General features: G+C 45.3%; 1 protein-coding gene across 1 annotated transcript in view; it reads left to right on the top strand.

The window, feature by feature from the left end:
- LOC113992452 overlaps positions 1-21,106 on the top strand; it is a 42,134-nt gene that overhangs the window by 8,792 nt on the left and 12,236 nt on the right. The window contains exon 6 of the mRNA XM_039391271.1: positions 4,344-4,459. Within this exon, the coding sequence (XP_039247205.1) occupies positions 4,344-4,459 (116 nt within the window). The remainder of the gene's footprint in view (positions 1-4,343; positions 4,460-21,106) is intronic.

Below are 21,106 nucleotides of genomic sequence, written 5' to 3'. Positions count from 1 at the left end.
CACCAGGGCACTAAAAGGAGAAGATGCAAAAAACGAGCTCGAGAGTCAGAGACACATCCTCATAGAGGTACAGGCAATGCTCTAACTTTATTCCAAAAATACACACATTATCAAGGGTCCTACAGGGTTCACACGCTCTATTCTAACTTTCTATTGGTTACATTTACTTTCACACACTATATCTATAACTTCATTGGCTCTACTAGCCAAGGCACATTTCCAGGTCCCCCCATCTTCTGGTTTCTCACACCCTGGATAACAACATCCTTCCTTGTTTTCCTCTATGCAGCTTTCTGATATCTGCTGCTCAAGGACACACATCTGCTGCTGGAGAACACAGGTCCCTGCCATCCAGCACGCAGGCCGGATTGTGCAAGCAGGCCTGATGCAGTATATGTCCTGCATCATCTAAGATTTTCTCAACAGGGCACTGCCAGTATTTTGGCCAGGTCTTTGCTAGAGTGAGTGCTTCCAAGAGCGTGTCTCCAAGTTGTCGGTGTACCCAACAGGGCAGGCTCGTGCATCAGTCATGGGCTACTGTATTCTATTCCTGCTTGCCTGTGGCTGGAATTTGAGCTGTTGGCTTGGACTGGTGCTGAGGTTTGTGTCCTGACAACAGGAGGAAACTGCTGTTCTGCAGACAAAATGCTGAGGTGCTCTGAAAGCATGGAGGCGTTGGGGCCAGCGTTTAGTTGGGGAAAGGATATTCCAGCTGCAGTAGTGATGGAAGATCTTTAGTTCTGGAGTTCGCTCTTCCCTTTCAGTGAAAAAGAGCAGCTGCTTTAGTCATGTTGTGGCTTTTGGAGTGGGAAGGATAGGAAGCGTTTTTGGGCTGGATCAGGTGGTGCTGTGCTCTGTGTAAAATAGTCCTCAGCTATGCCAAGGTAGAGAAGCTGGGGAGCATGTGTGCAGTGAATAGGGGCCATTCCCACTGGGAAAAGTTGGTAGTGAAAGAGGGGAGAGGACTATCCCATGCACAGCAGAATCAGGCAAGATGTGCAGCATCAACCTGCCCTGTTGGAGCAGCACTTGCTAAAGGAACTTGGCTCCTGAGCAGCACTTGAATTTTGGAGTCCTTGCTGGGCACGTGACCAGTATTTGCCAGTAGCAACTCCTAGAATTGCTGCTCCTCTTGTTATTGTACAGTTTTGTTGTTAAAACTGTTGTGTTCTCCTGTGGTGCAAGCAGTGGTGCATCTGTAAAAGCTGTAGAGGGGGTGCAGTTCAGCCTGTAACCTGCCATCCCATGTGGCCTTTGCAGTGCCATTTTCCATAAAACACAAGGCTTTGTGAGCTACTGAGGATGAAGGGATGCAGTGCCATGATCTGTTGGCAGAGTGGCAAAAGAAAATAAGCACAATGTGCGGTAGGAAGGCTGTAAAAAGGCTCACACTGATGAGGCAGTTGCTGAAATTCTAAAGGCTTTGCAAGTGCCCTTTGAATCAAGTAGCTGTATTTGCTGAGTGTCCTCTGTCAGATGTGCCTGTTGTATGAAAGCAACCAAAGGTTTTCTCTCTCCCTCTCTTTTTCCAGAGATCTTTGCCAAAGTCATCAGAGAGACCTGTGCTCTGGTATTGACCAAGAGCCTGACAGACCTGTCACACTCCACCAGGCAGGCAGTACAATGACTGAGACTGGAAGAAAACATGCCGGAATTGTTTCTCCAGGATGTCAAATACCTTCCAGTTTTCTGTCATTTTGAAGCCTTAGGAACTTAGGAGCTTAGTTTAGTTGTTTTTTTGAATTGTTCAATAAAACACCTGCAAGGAAAAATAGGAAGAGCTTAGTTATTTTTTTTGAATTTTTGAAAAAAGCACCTGCAAACAAAAATGTTTCAAATAAAGCTGAAGTTTTCTGGTTCCCTTACGAAATATTTGCACTGTGTTTGTTTGGGTAGCACTTTCGTGCCTTGAAAAAAGAGATGGAGAATGGCACCTGCCTTTAAAATGACAAAGTGCAGTGAATTGTCTGCATGGGCCAATGTATTGATGATCTATAAACATTTCTATTATGAGTAACCAACAGGACAATAATCACAAATATTGTTGACAAGGAGATCTGCCTCCAGAGGTTATTAGGTGACATCCCACAGTCTGCAGTAGTTGTGTGCCCAGAAAACACCAGAGGAATGTTTTCCAAGCTCTGGCACACATCCACGCCCTCAGCACTGGAACTGAGTTACTGAGGGTCTTGCTCAGTTTCAACCTTGGAAGCCTCAGGCTGGGGTGGCAAATGACAAGGGGTGTTTGGGAACAGCTCTGTCTGTCTCCTGTGGTGGAGGGATGTCACTCACAGGCTCCTACTCAGCCACACATCAGGATGGGCCCAGATCCTTAGAAACCTGTCAAGGGAACACAGAAGGCAATAATTAGCTGTTTGCAAGCATTTTCGCCTTGTCACTGTAACTGTGAAGGCAGCATCCCCAGCATTTGTGTGTTCAGTAAGATGACACCCGTGTCTACCCAAGGATTTGCTGTGGTGTGACAGCAGCATCTGCTGTCCTCATATGGAAAAGTGTACCTTAGTCCTCTGGTCCTCTCACATCCCTCGCCCTATCTCTGATGGACCCGTGGGAGTGGTGAAGAGAAGGATGGTATCCCAAAACAAGTGTGTTTACAAGAAAGAATTCTCTCCTGTTTCCACATAATTTCATGATGTAGGAACAGGACTGCACATGTGCAGCAGTCTCCCCTTTGCTAACTACCTGTTCATGGGTTTGAGGCTCTTGAAAACGGACAGTAAATAAACACCAGCAAAATGTCTGCATTTCCAAAAGTAGTTTCTGTAGAAGTGGCCCCTGCCAGGTGGTAGGCTGGATCCAAGTTCATGAAGGCAAGCCATTGATCTGGCTGGAAAGAACAGGATGTTTTTCCATGAAAGGCTTTCAGGTTTCACCTCTCCCCATCCCTGCCCCTTACTGCACTGTGCCATAGGGGACATCACAAGGATGCACGGAAATGCCCTGGATTTATGAAAACCACAGAAAACTGGCATGTTCTGTATGCTCCTACCACCCATCAGCTGTACCATCCCATACGCTTCCCGATCCCGAGGCTGCAGCACAGCCGGTGTGCCAGGTGGGATTTGGTTTCCCACAGGCGCCCTCAGCCCCAGGGCCGCCGCGGTGCCAGTCCCGTGGCTGTGACCCCATCCCCTTTCCCGGCAGCCCTCCAGGCTCCACGGTGACCACGGCCCTTCCCCACAGCCAGACCCTGGCGTTGTTCAGGTGTCCCCTTGCCATCTTTGCTGCATCATCAGACACTTTTTGCCCTCTGCTTCCCTTCCAGAGTCTGTCAATCAAATAACCCTTAGTAACAGCAGAATTAAACTTTGAGGTGCCTAACCCGAAAGTGTTCCCCCTTGTCCTTTGGCATCATCGTCTCGCACTTCTGGAGGAACCTGGGCCTTCACTGGCGAGACACAAGCAAGGTGCAGACGAGAAACACGGCTGGTTTGGGGCCCCCTCTGCCTGTGCAGCATTTCTGGTGCCGAGGGTATGGGCTGCTACAGGGTGAGACCAGTTTCTTGATGTCTTAAGAGGAACTGCTGCCTCTCTGCAGCTCCTGTGCTGAGTGACAGATTCAGCTCCTCCCACAATTGCAGCTGAGGGGATCCAACCTGCAGGAAGGACTGGAATGTGCTTAGAATTGCTTCTGTTGAGTTATTTGGATACTGCTGCACTGACATTTCTGAGACATTTACTGGAGAAAGCAGACAAGCCAAACTTGGTCCCTGAAACTTTCAGAACTGAGACCCTCCATTGTCTAGAAAAGTGCTACAGAAGTGCTCATGTCCCATGGTTTCTAACAGTTCCTGCAGGAAAACATTCTCGATGCAGTGGGAGGTGCATGGTTATATCTGCAGAGCACAGCTGATGTAAACCAATCTACTGGCAATTCTGAAGTTCTCTTAGAAACCTGAGAAATCTTGTCATTTATTTCTCCTCCCCTGACCCAGCTGTATCTTTCCTTCCTTTTTGCTCAGAAGCACATGAACAGGGAGTCACTAGGGGGGTTCCACAGGGCTCCATCTGAGGCCCACTGCTCTTCCACACCTTCATAAATGACTTGGACGCAGGGCTGGAAGGGATATTAAGCAAGTGTGCAGACGACACAAAACTGGGAGGAGCTGTCGACTCCCTGGAGGGCAGGGAGGTCCTGCAGAGAGACCTGGACAAATGATTGCCCTGGGGTTGGGCAATCACCAACCCCATACTGAGCAAGTTTGCAGTCGACACAAAAATGGGAGGAGCTGTCGACTCCCGGGAGGCAAACCATGGTGTTACTGTTGTGGTTGAAAGCTGTCCTAAAGAGGAATTTGACAGAGGGTTCCCTCTTTTCTCAGAAGCTGTTGTGCAGTCAAATGTACAAGAAGATGGTGCAGCTGACAGGTAGAGCAGGTGAGCTGCAGGAATCAGACCTCATGAAAAAATCATCTGGTAATTGTTTTTCACCAGAGAGGTGAGCAAATAATTTCCTTGATTTCTGCAGCAAATTAGGAATTCTTGGAATTGATGGTTTGTTCCTCATCAGTGATGTGTTGATTTTGATTCTTTTTAGATTGTGTCTGTTTGACTGAAATGATTTAATACTTCATTCACCATCTGATGGCGTTACTTGGTGTGCAGAAACCTTTTTCCACATTAAGTCTCTGAAGAATTATCTATATTTGAAGGAATTGTAAAGATCCTGTGAGTCGTATCTATGAATTGGATTGCTGTGATGTTTGGTTTTCATTACCCCATTAACAAATAATTTACATGTAAAATCTAATTTACAGTAGATTCTTACTACCACCTCTGCAAACTGAGAACAGTTGTCACTGAAAGAAGTCTTCTCACCAGGGAAATTAATTATTAATATTAATGTTATCCAGCCTGCAGTGGAACAAATTAATTTCAAGTGGAGAGGAAGGTTCTGGGAGGGCTTGCTGCTGCTTCAGCTTTAAACCTAAGTGTCTCTGAGGAGTAGGATAGCCATGGAATCCCTCATAAAGAAGGATGATTTTGGCAGTGCAAAGCCCCCTTGTTTCTGGCCCAGGTGCTGCCAAAAGGTCCCAGTGCTGAGAAAGAGATGGTTGAAGGGAGACCCATCAGATCTGTGGCAAAAGCAACTCTGGGCACGGGGATTAGTTGGAATTACAACTGAGCTGTCTCAGACAGTAACTGCAGAGGAAGATGGTAAAGCCTGTGTGGAAATTCTCCAATTGCAGATGTGAATCCAAAGCTCTTGATTTATTATTTTTCAGTGTTCATAACCAAGGCCATTATAATGATAAATGTTTGCATGATATGTATTTAATGACACTGACAATTATAATTTTTTAATATTTCAAGGCCAGGCTGGATGGGGATTTGAGCAACCTGATCTAGGAAAAGGTGTCCCTGCCCATGGCAAGGGGGTTGGAACTTTAAGGTCCCTTCCAACCGAAACCATTCTATGGTTCTAAGGTTCCATGAATCCATTGTCGTCTGTGAGTGTCCATCAAGCTGTCCCTTCAAAGAACTGAATGCCTGCAAAGACATCAAGTTTTCCCACACTGTCAATGTTAGTGATGGCAGCGTTGAAGGGAAGGGAAGCTCTTCACCTGAGAACAGAAGGTTCCAATTTCCAAGCAGCTTCCATGTTCAATTAAAGCACTTATGTGCCTGTGGCTTGATGGAGAAAGGCAGAAAGGAGAGGAATCCACTACGTCCAACTGAGGGATACAGCAATTGGTCTGGTTAAATACAGCACTGTAAAACACTCGTAAAAATTCCAATCAGGGCAACTTGAGTGCCTGCTTTCTTCTCCACTGTATGTTGTAGCTGTACAGTTACATCAGACAGTGGCTTTTAAAAACTGAGAAACAGTGATTTTGTTCTTCTTCATTACCAACAACTAGCCTTGCACTTCCTTTTGGGAGAAATGTGAAGGAGAAATGAATGACTGGCAGCAATAGAAAACTGACAGCTGCTAATAGTCTCTCCATAGGGAAAACCAGTGAACCAAATTACTCCTCCTGCCCATCATGACAATAGTTTTTGCAGTTCCTGGGATGCAGAGTGCACTCAACTCTGTTTTTTCTGTTTATAAATGTTACTTGCAGTATTGATTTCGAATGATGAGTTAGGTACATGTGCATCTCCCCTGGCTTTTCATTATTAACACATTTTAAGGTAGGGTCCAAAACTGTATGTGCTCGTTTTTCAAATGTGATGAGAAATAGGATGTAACAGTAAATTTGGATCCATTTTCTGGTAGATTGGTAGAAAATGGCTTAATGCTGTCAAACCTCACCCAATATTCAGCTAGGAAGTCCACCTGCATTCATGAGCTTTGCAGGGCAGTTGTAAATCTTGCAGTGTGGAGAACCACATTGCCTTCCTTTCCCAGAAGTGTGGGCTCCTGCAGAGCCAGCTCATGAGCATTTCTGTCACCTCTCAGTACATCAAACTCCCTTTTCCAATTGGAAATAATTGAATATTGAAACAGAAAAAAACCAGGCTAAATAACAAACTTTCCAAAAATGTTTATTAGGATTTTTCATATCTAGAAAGTGATTACCATCACTCTTTTTAGCCAAAGCGTTTCCTGACTGACTCGGAAGGAAAACCTTGGCATCCTAGAGTCCCCTGAAAGATCAGTTTGTGTGGAGCTCCAGGGAAAGATGCAACACACATCACTGAAAATAAGCGGTATGGACATGTGCAGTCATGGGTGATTGCACTCCCAGACAAGCATGAATTTTGCTTTGTTGAGTTCAGAAGTGAAAGCCTTGGATGCAAAGATATGCCTCTTCTATAAAAAAAGATATCTTTTGAATTCAGGGGTGACATCCAGGACTAGGACACTTCCTGAATTTAAGTTACCAGTTCTACAAAATTTAGAACAGCAGCAGTTACAAGAGCAGTGTTGGCAGGGAAAGATCCTTCACCTCAAGAAAGTTAGGAACTTGTTCAACACAAAATCCATTTTCCCTCCACTGAGCTGGATCCAGGATAGCAGCAAATTACTCCTGAGATGGACAACAAGCCCCAGACACTAAAGCTTCTGGTGGGAGGACCATCCAGGCAACTCAGAGGCAGCCCAGTGACCTAGTCCTGCAGAGAGTAAACCAGTGAAATGAAAAATATGCTTGCAAGTGCAGCAAAGCCAGGGTGGTTGATCATTAGTGACCCCAGTGAGGCTTTAATGTGTGTCCTGGAGGGGAAAGGCTGTTTGGCCACCTGTGTCCTAACTGAGAGTCCCTCCTGTGGTACCATCCAAGATCCAGTCTAGCGAAGTAAAGGTCTGATTTTTTGCTTCAACTCAGGGTGTTTTGTGGCACTGTCAAAGGGCGACATCCTGGTCTGGTGTCAGGATTTAGCAATCCTGGCAGCCCTTATTCTTAGCACAGTGCAGACATGTGCAAGAAGGAAAACTCACTCACCATAACAGACTGAAAACCTGTCTGGCTGCTGGTGGTAGCCAAGTTCACATTGTTCCCAAACTTTCTGCAATTGCTATATTGACTTTTCTTGTAAAAGTAGGAAATTACCATTTGATTGTGCTCATGGAACAGCATAGTTGTACCACTCTCAGTTGTGATGGACTGTCTCCTGTTGAAGTAAACCTTACAACCTGTGCTGCCATTTAAATGGCTGAGAGTCAGTATGAAGATCAACTCCATTTCTAGGTTCTGAGATGTTGTGGTTTAGGAATGGTATTCCCCAGTTCAGTGTTCCCACTGAAACAGCCCAGACCACACACTACTCGCTCACCTTCCCCCCGCTCCCTCTGTGGTGGGATGGAGAGGAGAATTGGAGGCACAAAAAGGTAAAGATCACGGGTTGAGATAATAACAGTTTACTAGAAACAGCAGTGAAATAGGAAAACGATTAGTAGCAACAACAGTAATAAAGCCAGAGTGTACAAGATGGGCAAGTGATTTACACACAGTTGCTCACCACCAGAATGCCATGCCACCTGACCGTGTACTCCATACACCACAGAAAAATCTCCACCCTCCTTCATACTGCCTTCACATGGCATGAGGTGGTACAGAGTAACCCAGGCAGTGATGCCTCGCCACAATTCAGCAGCCCAGACGGGTTTTCCTCTGCACTGCCAGTCAGGCTTTTTCCATCGGTCCAGCCTCGCCCACAGAGCATTTGCTACCATCCACAAGTCAGTGTAGAAGTAGAGTGTTGGCCATTTCTCTCTTTTAGCGATATCCAAAGCCATCTGGATGGCTTTCAGCTCTGCAGCCTGACTGACTTGATCCACTTTGTCCCTCATGTCCCTCGGTGGCTTCTGCGACTCGCCACATAGGACTCCGTAGAGCTGCTTTCCCTTTCAATGTATCCCTAAAATACAGCAGGAACCGTGAGTGAAGAGACCGTATCACCTTTCATTTTCAGGTAGTTGATTTTACGGTGAGACCTCCTCAGCACATGTCACCTTCTCCTTCTCTGATGATGATAGCCTGAAATTTTTGCCCTCACGCCAGTTCATGATGACTTTCAAGGTCTCTGGGCAGTTGGGGTTTCCTATTTGAGCACAACCCACTTACTCCATGTAGCATCAGTGGCATGATGTGTGGAAGGGAGTTTCCCTCTGATCATCCAGCCCAGCATTGGAAGTCGGGGTGCCAGGAGGAGCTCTGCTTTGGTGCCAATCACTTTTGAAGCATCTTTGAACCCATTCCTAAACTGCCAGGATCTCCTTTTCAGTTGGGGTGTAAGAGACCTCAGATCCTTTGTATTCCTGACTCCAGAACCCCAGGGATTGTCCTTGAGTCTCTCCTGGTGCTTTTTGCTGGAGACTCCAGGAGGGACCATTCTCTCTGGCTGCAGTGTAGAGCATTTTTTACATCTTGTCCTGTCCTAACTGGCCCAAGGGCTACTGCACGAACAATCTCTTGTTTAATTTGTTCAAAAGCTGTTGTTGTTCAGGACTCCACTTAAAATCGTTCTTGTTCTGGGTCACATGACACAGAGGGCTTACAATCTGACTGTAATTTAGAATATCCTCCTCCAAAACCCCACAGCACCTAGGAAAGCCTGTATTTCCTTTTTGCTGGTTGGTGGGGACATTGCTCCTTTGCTGACCACATCCATTGGAATCTGTTGATGTCTATCTTGCCATTTTATTCCTAAAAACTGAATTTCCTGTCAGGTCCCTTGACCTTACTTTGCTTTATGACAAAAGTAGCCTTCAGAAGGATGTGGATTATTTTCTCCCCTTTCTCAATAACTTCCTCTGCCATGTTCTCCCATATGATGATGTCATCAAGGTACTGCAAGTGTCCTGGAGTTTCACCCTTTTCCAGAGCAGCCTGGATCAGTCCATGGCAAATGATGGGGCTGTGTTTCCACCTGTGGGACAGTCGGTTCCAGATGTCCTGCACACCTGGAACCAGGTGAAAGCAAACTGTGGCCTGCAACCTGCTGCTAAAGGAATGGAGAAGAACACATTGGCAATGTCAGTGGTGACTGCACTGGGCTGCCTTGGACTCCACTTTGTACTGAAGTTCATCTGTCCAGCACAGTGACATCGGTGGGGGTGTGACTTCATTCAGGCCACGATAGTCCACTGTCAGTCTCCACTCTCCATTGGACTTAAGCAACTTAAGCACTGGCTACATAGGGCTGTTAAAGGGTGAGTGAATCTTACTGACCACTCCCTGGCTCTCCAGTTCATGAATCCTCGTGGATGGGGGTCACAGAGTCCTGGTTGGTGCCGTGTTGTGGACTGTGTGCTGTTATGGTACCTGTTGTTCTTCCACCCCCAGCAGTCCCAGAGCAGAAGGGTCCTCTGAGAGACCAGGCAAGGTATTGAGCTGTCTACTTTTCTCTGTCTCCACAGCAGCCATCCCAAAAGCTCAAGGGTGCCCTTTTGGGTCCTTGAAATATTGTCTACTGAGGTAATCTGTGCCAAGGCTGCACAGGGCCTCTGGATCAGTCACAATGGAGTGTTCTTGCCATGCATTCACAGTCAGGCTCACTTCAGCTTCCAGTATAGTCAGCTCTTGGGATCCCTGCTTCTTCTTGATCCCTCACTGAGTGAATTGATTTGGTCTTGGATTTTTTTTCTTTTCTATGAGACGACTGCTACTGGCAGAAAAACTGGGGTGTTCCTCTCATTCAGTGGCACCTTGAGTGGCTGTGGTACCTGTCGGTCTGCTTTCCTCCTCCTTTCCCTGAGAGGGCTGTCTAGGATCGATTAGTGTCTGATAAATAGTAGCCAGAGCCCAGCACATTGCATAACTTCATGCCTCTCTGGAACTGCCACTGCATTTTTCTTTCAGATATTGTGCCACTTTATCAGGGTCCTGCAGTTATTCAGAGGTGAACTTTCAAAACATTGGAGGAGAGAAATCCTCCAAAAGCTGGCCCACTTTCTTCTACATTTCATACCACTCATGACTATGCACCCGCGAGGCAGATCTTTGAATGACTTTCCTAAAAATCTCTTTCGTAACTGTAAACATTGTGTGGGTTGCACTGAGGAGACCTAGCAGACATAACAACAAAAGCCTGCTTTCCTTAGTATCCAAAGGGAATTCAAAATTCTCAAAAGCTGTTGTAAAACACCCGGGGTAGAAAAAGGGTGGGGAAAATGACCGTCCCCTGTTCTCCCCACAGACTGGGTACAATTATTAATGAATTCTTGGAGGTAGCACCTGAGGTAAGGGCAGGTGAGTAACACTGAATACACATCCCAAGTGACCCTTATTGCCTTGATTTTGTCATGTCAACTGATATCCCACAGTACATCAACCAAGCAATGCTGATCCCTCTCCCTGCTCTGAAAAAAACCATTATGAGGGGACCATAGTGCATATATGAGAGTATATGCAGGGTTTGGTACCACAACAACTTGAGCAGACCAAGCAACATTTTCACCAGTGGCTCTGTACTTAATACAACAAATGCTTAGATCCAATTTGTTTCCAGCCCATTCTGGTCAGAGCTGTTGTTATCTTAACCCTTCATGCTCCTCATTGGGCGCCAAGATGGCTGTTTTGTTTAGGAATGGGATTCCCCAGTTCAGTGTTCCTACTGAAACACCCCAGACCATGCACCTCTCACTCACTCCCTTCCTGCTCCCCCTGTGGCAGGATAGAGAGAAGAATTAGAGTCACAAAAAGGTAAAGATCACAGGTTATGATAAGAACAGTTTATTAGATAAAGCAATGAAATAAGATAAACAGTAACAACAACAACAAAAGTAATAGCACAGTGTATAAGGCAGGCGAACAGTTCACACGTGACTGCTCACGGTGTGGAACCCAGTGCCACCCAGAACACCTTGATTAATAAGCACTGTGTCTTTTCCAGCACATTGTGTCCAAGTCCTTCAGTGCCTTCCACTAAGATAGATGGTAAACTCCTCAGCAGCTTGTTTTTGATTAAAAAAACCAGAGCTACGTATTTGTGATAATCAAATATGAGATGCTGATAAAAGGTGATGGCACCTTTTATTTGCAATATCATTTATTCATTGTCTGCAGCATCAGTGCTGTGTGCTGCATGTCCTCAGTCTGATGGTGTGGCAATGCCCTCTTGAGGCCACTTGCAGGGAGAGGTGACACTGCCTTAGCTGGGGGGTGCTGGGGCCCCACAGCTATTTGTTTTTTCAAATAACATTTGCTGCAGTTTCTATTTTATGTGCTTTTCAGCTACTGTCCAGCTGTCAGGTTGCTTGGAGACAAAGTTTGGGGATCCTGGGCTTACGCTGGAAATTGGTGGGAAGGCTGGGGCTTTGGCACATCAGCAGCTGCAGAGGTACTTGTTGCAGGTATAATCGTAAGGACAGGATATACCATTGCCTCCTTCCACATGTTGGTGGGCTCCCGCTGGTCCTTGGCAGCCCTTCTGGCACTCAGAAATACCCTGTGAACTCAGCCTTGCTTCCAATTTTTATTTTTTTAATCCCAGGCAAGTGCCGTGTGAGCCCTCGATTTTTGTTGCTAGGTGAATAAACGAGTTTCTGCTGGGCAATAATTCAGCCTTGTTTGGGAGTGACCCTTGGCAATCTTCCTTACAGGGTTTTCCAGTCCCCATCTCTGCTCTCGCAGGCTCAGCCCTGTATCCACACAAATTCAGCTTTCCTTCACTAGATGTCACTGTCTGTACAGAGAATTTTGTAAGTTGACAGAACAGACGATTAAACTGGGGGTGGGGGGCTGTGAGGGGGAAGAAATCAATTTGGAGATGATGTGTAAGGCACCGAAAATCATATTTTCTATTATGCCCAAAATAAGAAGGCTTCCCTCTAAAGTTTGCAAGAGGCATTCAGTGCTGCCTGGGGACATGAGGTCCTCAAGAGCCCTTTCCAAGGAAGGCCCAGGGGGCTGGTGGCCATCTCGCCTTCGTCTGTCCTTGCCTCTGCAAGGTGCAGGTGTTGGATTGACTGTGCTTTTATCTTCTTTCTCTTGGGGCACAGACCGAAAACAATAGTAAATAAGTCTACTGATTGACATGAAGGAAATTTTTTTTTCTAGTTTCTGGAGTTTCTTAAAAAAATTAAATCTTTCTCTCTGGGTTGCATAGAGTTTTAATTAACCCTTTTAACTTAATTAATCTTACAGGATGAATAGACTACAAAGAAATTAGAGTGTGTGCAATGGGCAGTTTTTGCTGGCTATGTTAACTTCGGTGTTTGTGTTGTCTTAGCTGGAAACAAGAAATATTTCATGTGTAGCATCATGCCATTCTTCTTTCTCCTTTTCCTCCAGGTTTTTAATCAATTCAAAGGACGCTTCAGACAGCTAGTTATGGCAATAATAAATAGTGCTTTAGGCAGCGTGGATAACAAGGCAAATCTGGCTTTTACTGCTTTTTATTTACATTCTGGTGCGAGTTGAGCATCACAGGTGTCCTTGAAATTACAGAATTTGCTTCCTTAAAGATTTTATCTCGGAAGAGATCATTGACAGCTGGGCTTTGCTACACTGGGAATATTGCTTCCTTTGGGTTTGGCAGGTAGTGGAGCATACAAACACACTGCCATGCCAGATCTGCATGGCGTTTTTTTTTTCTTTTCACCCCTAAGAGATGGCACACACAGCTTCATCCATTACACTGATTTCTGCATGGAAAAATAAGGTAAAAACCCAGGTGCCCTCACTCTGTTGTGCAGTGGGTGCAGGTGCCACAGGGGTGAGATGTTCATGAGAGGGGCAAGTGGGCTACTTGGATAGGTCTTGTCCGGTCTTCCCCAGGGCATTGCATCCCTCTGTGCCTGACTGTGGACTGTTTCTGCCCCCATCAGTCCTGGGGGCAGAGCAGAGATTATTTGTGGTGTGTCGCTCACTATTTTCCTGTGATTTGGCTAATTTACGTGGGAAGAGGGTGGGAAGCAGGTCTCATCGAGCTCCCTTTGATCTCCTGGCATCTGAGTTCTGTAAAGTTTGGAAATAGTCAACACTTCCACCCCAATGCAAATCTACCAAGCAGTCCTACCCATTCAGTAAGGCCTTGGATGGGACTTTTGGCCTTGGATTACGTCCATGGGTATGCCTGGTGTACTTGATTTCTTTAACAGCTACACTTCCCCCATGGGGGAGTTATCACTCAATCACAGCATGGTTTGGCTTGGAAGGGACCTTAAAGATCATCTAGTTTCAATACATTCCACCTTCCACTAGACCAGGTTGCTCAAAGCCCCGTCCAACTGGGAGAGGGGACAGATGGCCCAAACCCTCAGTATAACACCAGCAAAGGGGGTGTGTTGGCTTTTATATTTTTTTTACTAGGACACAAGCAAAATCCTGTATCTAATGCAAACCGTGGCTTTTTTTTCTGAAGCACATATAGGGACACAAAGCACTTTACGTTGTGTTTTACTACAATTTATCTCTGTTCTCATATCAGCTATTTAGCACAATTTTCCTATTCCGCTTTTATTAGCATGAAAGAGCTATGGGGGGTGACTACACAGTAGTGCAATGAGCTGTACAACCTCTGAACTTGCCTCTACTTCCGTCCTAAATTTAGGTAAGTGCACAGCAGAGCCCCTGATACCATCTGTGGGCTGGAATGATGTGCCCTGTGTGAAGGGGGAGCTGAAGGGTGCTACCAGCACTGGGTTTTATGCCTCATCTTTCCATAACAGTGTTCTCTTGCACAGAGAAAAAGAGACTGAGGGTATGTGAAACAGTGTGATTGCTCAAAATCCTCCTCAGCGTGGTCTGTAGGGTTCTGTTAAACTGAAAGAGAAATGGAAAGAGCAGTTCCGTGTCGAATAAATATCAGTTAATGCTTTTATGAAAGATGTCTGGAAAGGCCTGGGGTGAAAATAATAGGTAGGGAGGAAGGCAGCAAACACAACTGAAATAGCTTTTTTGTAACACATTCAAAGGAAATGGAACAATATTCATTTTATTTGGAATTTATAATCAAAGGGGAAGTTGCCGTTTTGATCGGAGATGGAAAATTACCTGATTATCTTCACTTTTTCTGTGCCTGCATGGGGAAGATTTTCCCTGCTGGTGAAGTGAAGGAAAATGTAAAAAAGGAGAGGATGGAGATGGGAATTAAAATACTGCTTTTGTTTCCACTTTATGTTCTGCTGCCAACATTACTAAACACTACTGTTGCTTTTCAGAGCTGTTCTCCCACATGGGTGAGGCCTCCCTGGGGAAGGACAGCAAAGCAGAGGCTTCAGCTGCACATCCAGATGATTTCCTTGATTTTTCACAGTTCTTCAGTTCTATCTGGCTCCAATCTGAAAAAGCTTTTTCAGCCTCCTTATCTGTGAAATGGGGTAATTCTTATTTGTTTTGTAGAGGGTGTAGGTCCAGGATTTTTCTCTTTTTGACATATTCCAAATAAAAAGCCTCTTGGAGGTTTTTACATACTCAATTTGGAGAAGGAGGGATGAAAGATGTGAGCATTGGGGAAATGCAAAATGCTAGATCTGGGCAAAGATCTTTCTAGCTGGCTTCTATAGATCTAACTGTTTTTTTCATATGTTTCTTCTGTAGATCTGGCAATCCTGTCAATGAAAAGAAAAAGGAGGGAAAAACCACATAGCTTGACCATTTGTGACAAATATATTTTATTTATTGACCAACGTGGTGGCCTTCTGTGATGGAGTGACTATATCAGTGGACAAGGGAAGGGTTACAGATGCCATTTATCTGGACTTCTCTAAAGCCTTTGAGACAGTCCCCCAAAACCTCCCTTCTCTCTGAATTGGAGAGAGATGATTTTGATAGGTGGACTGTTAGATGGATAAGAAAGTGGTTGGATGGTTGCATCCAGAGGGCTCTGGTCAATGGCTCAGAGTCCCAAAAGACATCAGTGACAAGTGGTGTCCCTCACAGGTCCGTATGGGGACCAGTGTTATTGAATATCTTCATTAATGATGTAGGTGAAGGGATCGAGGGCACCCTCAGCAGATTTGCAGATGACACCACAGGTGACCAAGCTGATTGGAGGGATGGAGCACCTTTCCTATGAGGAAAGGCTGAGAGAATTGGGATTGTTTAGCCTGAAAAAGAGATGACCTCTGGGGTGACCTAATTGTGGCCTTCCATTGCCTGAAGGGAGCCTACAGGGAAGATGGAGAAAGACTTTTTACAAGAGCATGGAGTGACAGGACAGGGGGAAATGGCTTCAAACTGAGAGTAGGTTTAGATTTGATATTAGGAAATAATTCTTTACTGTGAAGGTGCTGAGGTGCTAGAACATGTTACCCAGAGGAGTTGTGGATGCCCCATCCCTGGAAGTCTCTAAGGCCAGGTTGAATGAATCTCTGAGCAACCTGGTATAGCGAAAGGTGTTGGTGCCCAGACTGTGGAGTTGAAACTAGATGATCTTTAAGGTCCCTTCCAACCCACACCACTCTATGATTCTATGATTTATTGCAGCTTTTCAATGTCAGTATTCTCCCACCTCTGGCACCAGCATTCTGAGGCCTTTTAGAAGTCAGGAGATGTCATACAATTGCAGGGAAGAGCAGAGGAGAGAGGTACCAAGTGACAAATAGCACTTCTGTTGTGGCTTTTCAGCCATTTCTTTGTACTTTTAAAGCCCACCCACAGGCTCCACTGGGCTTTGGTAGCCAAAATGTGAGGAAGCATTGAGCTCCCCAGTCCCTTCAAGGCATAATAAGTGCCTGTGAAGTGAGAAGCTTTAATTTTTTCAGAGGAGTCTCCCCCTTGCCCACCAAGCTCCAGGCAGCAGGTGACCTGGAAGGTGACGAGATGCAACCCCCATAGCTGGATGCAATACTTCCAGTCTTCCGGTCCCCTTGCAAATCGTGGAAGTGACATTTGCTCCCAGCCTACATCTGTGTGTAAGGATGGCCCAGCATGGGTGTCACCCCTTCCTTCATGTATGGAAGACTGATAAAAGCTGTTTTCATTACCTTTTCCCCCTAGTCACTGAATTTTCAGGGGCTGTCACCAGCTGTGTGAGGCTGGCAGAGCATTGCACAAATAAGCCTCCGTCCTTGCAAAGCACTTGAAGCCATGGGTGAGGAAAAAGGGTATTTCTTTTGCAGCAAAAGTACATGAGCAGGGAACTGCTGAAGCTGGGAGGTGCAGGAGTGGCCCCAAACACAGGGACAGAGAGCAGAGGTAATGGCAATGCTCTTGCAGTTGTTATAAAATAATGTCTTCTGGGTGCAGAGTGCTTAAAACCCCTGGGGAAAGTAAAAGAAATTGTCAGTAAATAACACAGATTTGTCACAGTGTTCCTTTAACCAGCTCTTGTTCTTGCTGAGTCATAACCCCAATATTTGAGCATCGCATCTTGTCTGGGAGGCTGTTCGGGGAGCAGGGTTGTCTGGGCAGAGAGTGCTCCAGCAGCACCCTGAGATATCTAATCAGCAAGCAGAGGGTGGGAAGGAGATAAAGAGAAGCCAGATTTCTGCCAGGATTTTATCCTTGCAGTGCAGCCTTTTAAACTGCTGTGATTTGAGTTTTCTGAATGCTGCAGCGTGCCTGATTAGAGCTGGTCATCATGAACCACTAGCTCTTTGAAACCAGAAGGGTTTGCTTTTGTCTCAGGGACATCTGGAGGACTTGGGAAACCTTTTAGGGCTTTCTCCCTTTCAGAAACAAGGACAAGCTTTCTGCAACTGCCTCTCCTGCTTCGACTCCTCTCCAACACCAAGTCACTGAATTTTTAGCATGTCCTTCATGGAAATAGTTATCAGTTGAGCTTTTTTTTGCAAATCTCTCCATCTCTTGGCGTTTCTCTATTCCCTTATCTTGTTTACAAAACTGTGTTATGTGGGACAAAACTCATTTGCTAGCGAGGAAGGGACATTGTACTCAATGGGATATTTACTGTGTACCTGAGATATAATCTATTCTCCGCAGTAATACAGGCTCCAAAATGAATGGGTATTTACTTATAATAATATAGCAGACAGTCCATAGGGAGGTGTCATCTTGTGTGTAATCAATCCTGGCGCGATGCTCTGGTTGCAGCAAAATAATGCTTTGCATTAAGTGATGAATTGGTTTAGTCTTCTTATTCTGACTGTCATTTTTCCTCGCTGAAGACGTATTGCCTCCATTATTCAACCCTTGTAGTTAAGCATCAGATATCCAGGGATGCTAAAAAGGGGGGAGTGAGATCATGCACCTTCCCATGTAGGAAGGGAAGGGAGCTGTGCTGTTGATTATAGGGAGTAATGTGTTCCAAATAGGTGACTGGATGCAGCGTGAGCCGCTCTTGCGGTGAGGTAAGCAATGATTTATCCTGGCAAAGTGCGGCATTATTGCACTAACATTGTGTTTCTGGATTGATTTCAACTCGGAACCTCATGACAGAGTGGATATTTTACTGCTGGAGAAATAGGCCATCCATGATACCAAACAAGCTAGATGTAGTTTAAAAGAGACATCCTTGGTATGCTCGGCAAAACAACAACAAAACCTTTATTAAAAGGTCTGAACTTGGGTGCTATGCAGATGCAATTGATATACCTGTGTGTCTGTATGGCTGTTACCATCAAAATGATGGGTGTTACCATCCAAGGGGAAAATCTTCCTATTGCTCAGTAGCTCATGAGTGAATTGCCAGAAAAATGGAACCTGCTTTATGGAAGATGCCATATAAAATGGAGTCATATAGTAATATTTGAGGGCTGTCTTGGCTTGGCTCTGGATATTTGACAAGGCAATGCTGCCTGGAGAAAGAGGATTCTGGATGCCAGCAGGGCCGTGGAATGGGGAGAGAAAATGGCGCTGCCTGGTGTTTTTGGCCCTGTGCCCTTCCCTCCCATGCTCGTCCAAAGCCCAGGACACCCCAGATCTCTTGTCAGGGCTTTTGCCCCGATCACTCATCCAATGGGCCTGTACCTCCATGATGTTCTTTAATGCATGGTGGGTTAGACTGCCCATCTGTGCCTTGGCTTGTCCTGCACACAAATAGCTTTGAGGTCTGAGAGACTCTTAAAAGAAACAGGAGGAGAGGACAAGTCCCTGCTTCATGTATCCTTTGTGATACATGAGAAAAACTAGCAGATGTCCTTCTGTCTTTGTAAAATCAGAAACACCGGGGGTATGAAGTCTGCTCTTTGCTGTATTTCCCAAGAGAATTGTCTCATCTCTCAAAGGAGCAGCCAAAGTGTGCAGAGACAGCTCTTGTTCTTGTCCCTGGGATTTAGGGAAGGGGTGAGAAAAACATACAAAACACCTGATAGAGGCTGTGTATATACCACTCAGTTTTCAGTAGGAATAGCTGAAATCCTTTTCCTCTGCCCCTTTTTCCTTCTAAGAAAAATAAGGTAGGTAAAAAATACATTGAATCTCTGGGGAGAAACTGGCAGGTTTGAAAGAGGCTTGAGAACATCCTTGGCACCCTTTTATGCAGCACAAAGTAAAACAACTGGAAAATTGCTTTTCCCTCCTAGGCTGCCTTTGCAGAGCTTTAAAGTCGGGAAAACCACTTAACTGTCGCAGGCTGCACTGTTTTACTGCTGCCCTCCCTCCTGCCACCGCTTGTGTGATGTCTAGTCCCCTGACCCATCATGGTGGCACTCCTATACTGGTGGAGGAGGTGAGCATTGGGATGGCTGGCTTTTCCTGTTGTCCCTTCCCTGGCTGTGCAAACTGATTGCTGGGCTTTCCTGTTTCTTGGCACGCTGCAGCAACACGCCCGGCCTGTTGGTGCCTGTCTTCTTTGCCTGTGGCTGACTTAAGTGGCAGCTTCCTGAGGGTGAAGAGGGATGGAGATGGCTGGAGTGGAGGATACCCAGGCAGAGGTCTCTGCTTGCAACACCATCCTGCATTCTTGACAAGGGCAAGAGGGAAAACAGTGTCTTTTGCAAAGCACTTGAGCTTTAGACAAGTGGAAAACCATAAAATCAGTATATAGGGAAACTGCTGATGCTCTGGGTCCAAGAGCTCAATGTAACATCAAACAACTTGTCATGAGCGTCACCCTCCACTTCTACTGACAGCCACTTTCCAAACTCTCACTCTGGAGCATCCTCTACTTGTCTGTAACTCATTTGATCATTTCCAGAGCTTTCACTGTAATGGCCTGTTTTATAGTGCCACCTTGGATATAGGATATTAAATATTTGCCCCCAACCATCAATCTTTTGAAGAGAGACCTTTCCACTGTGTGGCCATATTGAGTCTTCCTTCCTCTTTTAGGAAAGGGAAAATTAAGGCTCAATGTGGATTTTTGAGGTTCATTATCTACTACAGAGCATCTACTTATTGTCTGGGAAGAGGTGTGGATCCTGGCTGACATGTGCTGCTGTCTGAGATGTCTTGGGTCTGATTTCAGCTTGATTACTTACCTGAGAGGTGGCACAGGACAAATCAATCCTTGTCTTGAATCTCCTATTTGTAGGAAACTTATATTTTAATAAATAAAAAATAAATAGTTAATAAATAATAAATAAATGTTGCCTCCATTGTCTAGTACAGTGACAGTGCCATCATTTGTGAGACTTGAGGAGGTATCATTGCTAACAGTTTACAAAGTCCCAATTCTTAAAGGGAAAATCCTCCACTGTGAGGTGATAACACAGAGGACTTGAGAATTATTACTGTCTCTTGCTCACTGGTTGGTGCAGCAGTTCTTATTTTCCCAGGATGTACTTTGCTTTAGGGAGTTTTGGTGCCTCTGTACCACATATACACCGTGAATGAGCTCAGCTTTGGGCTCATTCTTAAAATGCTTTGTACTTTGCTCTGTAAACTGTCTTTCTCCACGCTGTTGGCATTTCATTTCCACCTCTCTCTGAGCTCTGCCTAAGTCCTAGCTGGGTGATGGGCCAGATTCTCTCTAGGTGAGATAACTGGAGTCACTTAGCTTCCTTCTGTCTCCTCTTTGCCCCCTTTTGATTTTGAAGAAGGTTTTAGCTCTAATGCCTGATTTTCCTTTGTGTCTTGGTCTATTAAAACTTCTTAATATTATCCCAATCTTGTTTCTTTTCTTTACTGACCTTTTTGATTGGTACAGCTGCTTGCAAGCTTGATTTCCCTCTAACATGTTTTCTAGCTCTGTCACTCAGCTGCCCAGCTTCCTCTACTAGTAATTTCATGGAGTCAGCCAAATCATCCTAATTCACAAATTTTAGTCAGTCATTCCTGTCTAAATCCCAGTTTGGGCAGGTTTTGACAAGGAATTAGGCACATGAAAGCCATTGCAGTTCAAAACCATGAGTGCAGTGACCTCACAGATTGTTGCAAACACCAGATCTCCAGAAGAGCTGAATGTCAGATTGAAGGTATCCTGACCTAAAAGGGAACAAGCAAAGTGAGAGACAAGCATGAAAGCAGTGGAGGCCAGCACCAGAGAAGCAAGGAAGTCAATGTGTTTAAAGCAGAAGCTAAACACCCAGCATTAAACCCAAATGTAAGAGAAGAATAAACAGTCTTTAGGGATGTTGTCAACAGAACATACACAAATATATTGGTGGTAGGAGTCATTGGTTGTTACTCATAGCTATCAGCCTGGAGAACATGACTACCTGCAGGACTGGCTTTTTCTGCTGGGAAGTGAATGTCTTATGGTCTAGAGGCAGCCTTGCATGCAGGAGAAGCAGGCCCTTCTCTGGGACACTTTGTTGGGCCCTTCAAGTGATTGCTAATGACCAAGCTGTATTTTGAACAGAGATTTATTATCACCTTCACAGTCAATTAAAATTCTAGGCAATGCTAAG

Source organism: Pipra filicauda, unplaced genomic scaffold (genome assembly GCF_003945595.2).
Source record: "Pipra filicauda isolate LSUMZ 115617 unplaced genomic scaffold, ASM394559v2 scaffold92_size2517590_pilon, whole genome shotgun sequence".
Lineage (NCBI taxonomy): Eukaryota > Metazoa > Chordata > Aves > Passeriformes > Pipridae > Pipra > Pipra filicauda.
The sequence above is the reverse complement of the archived record's forward strand: the minus strand, read 5'-3'. Positions and strand labels throughout refer to the sequence as shown.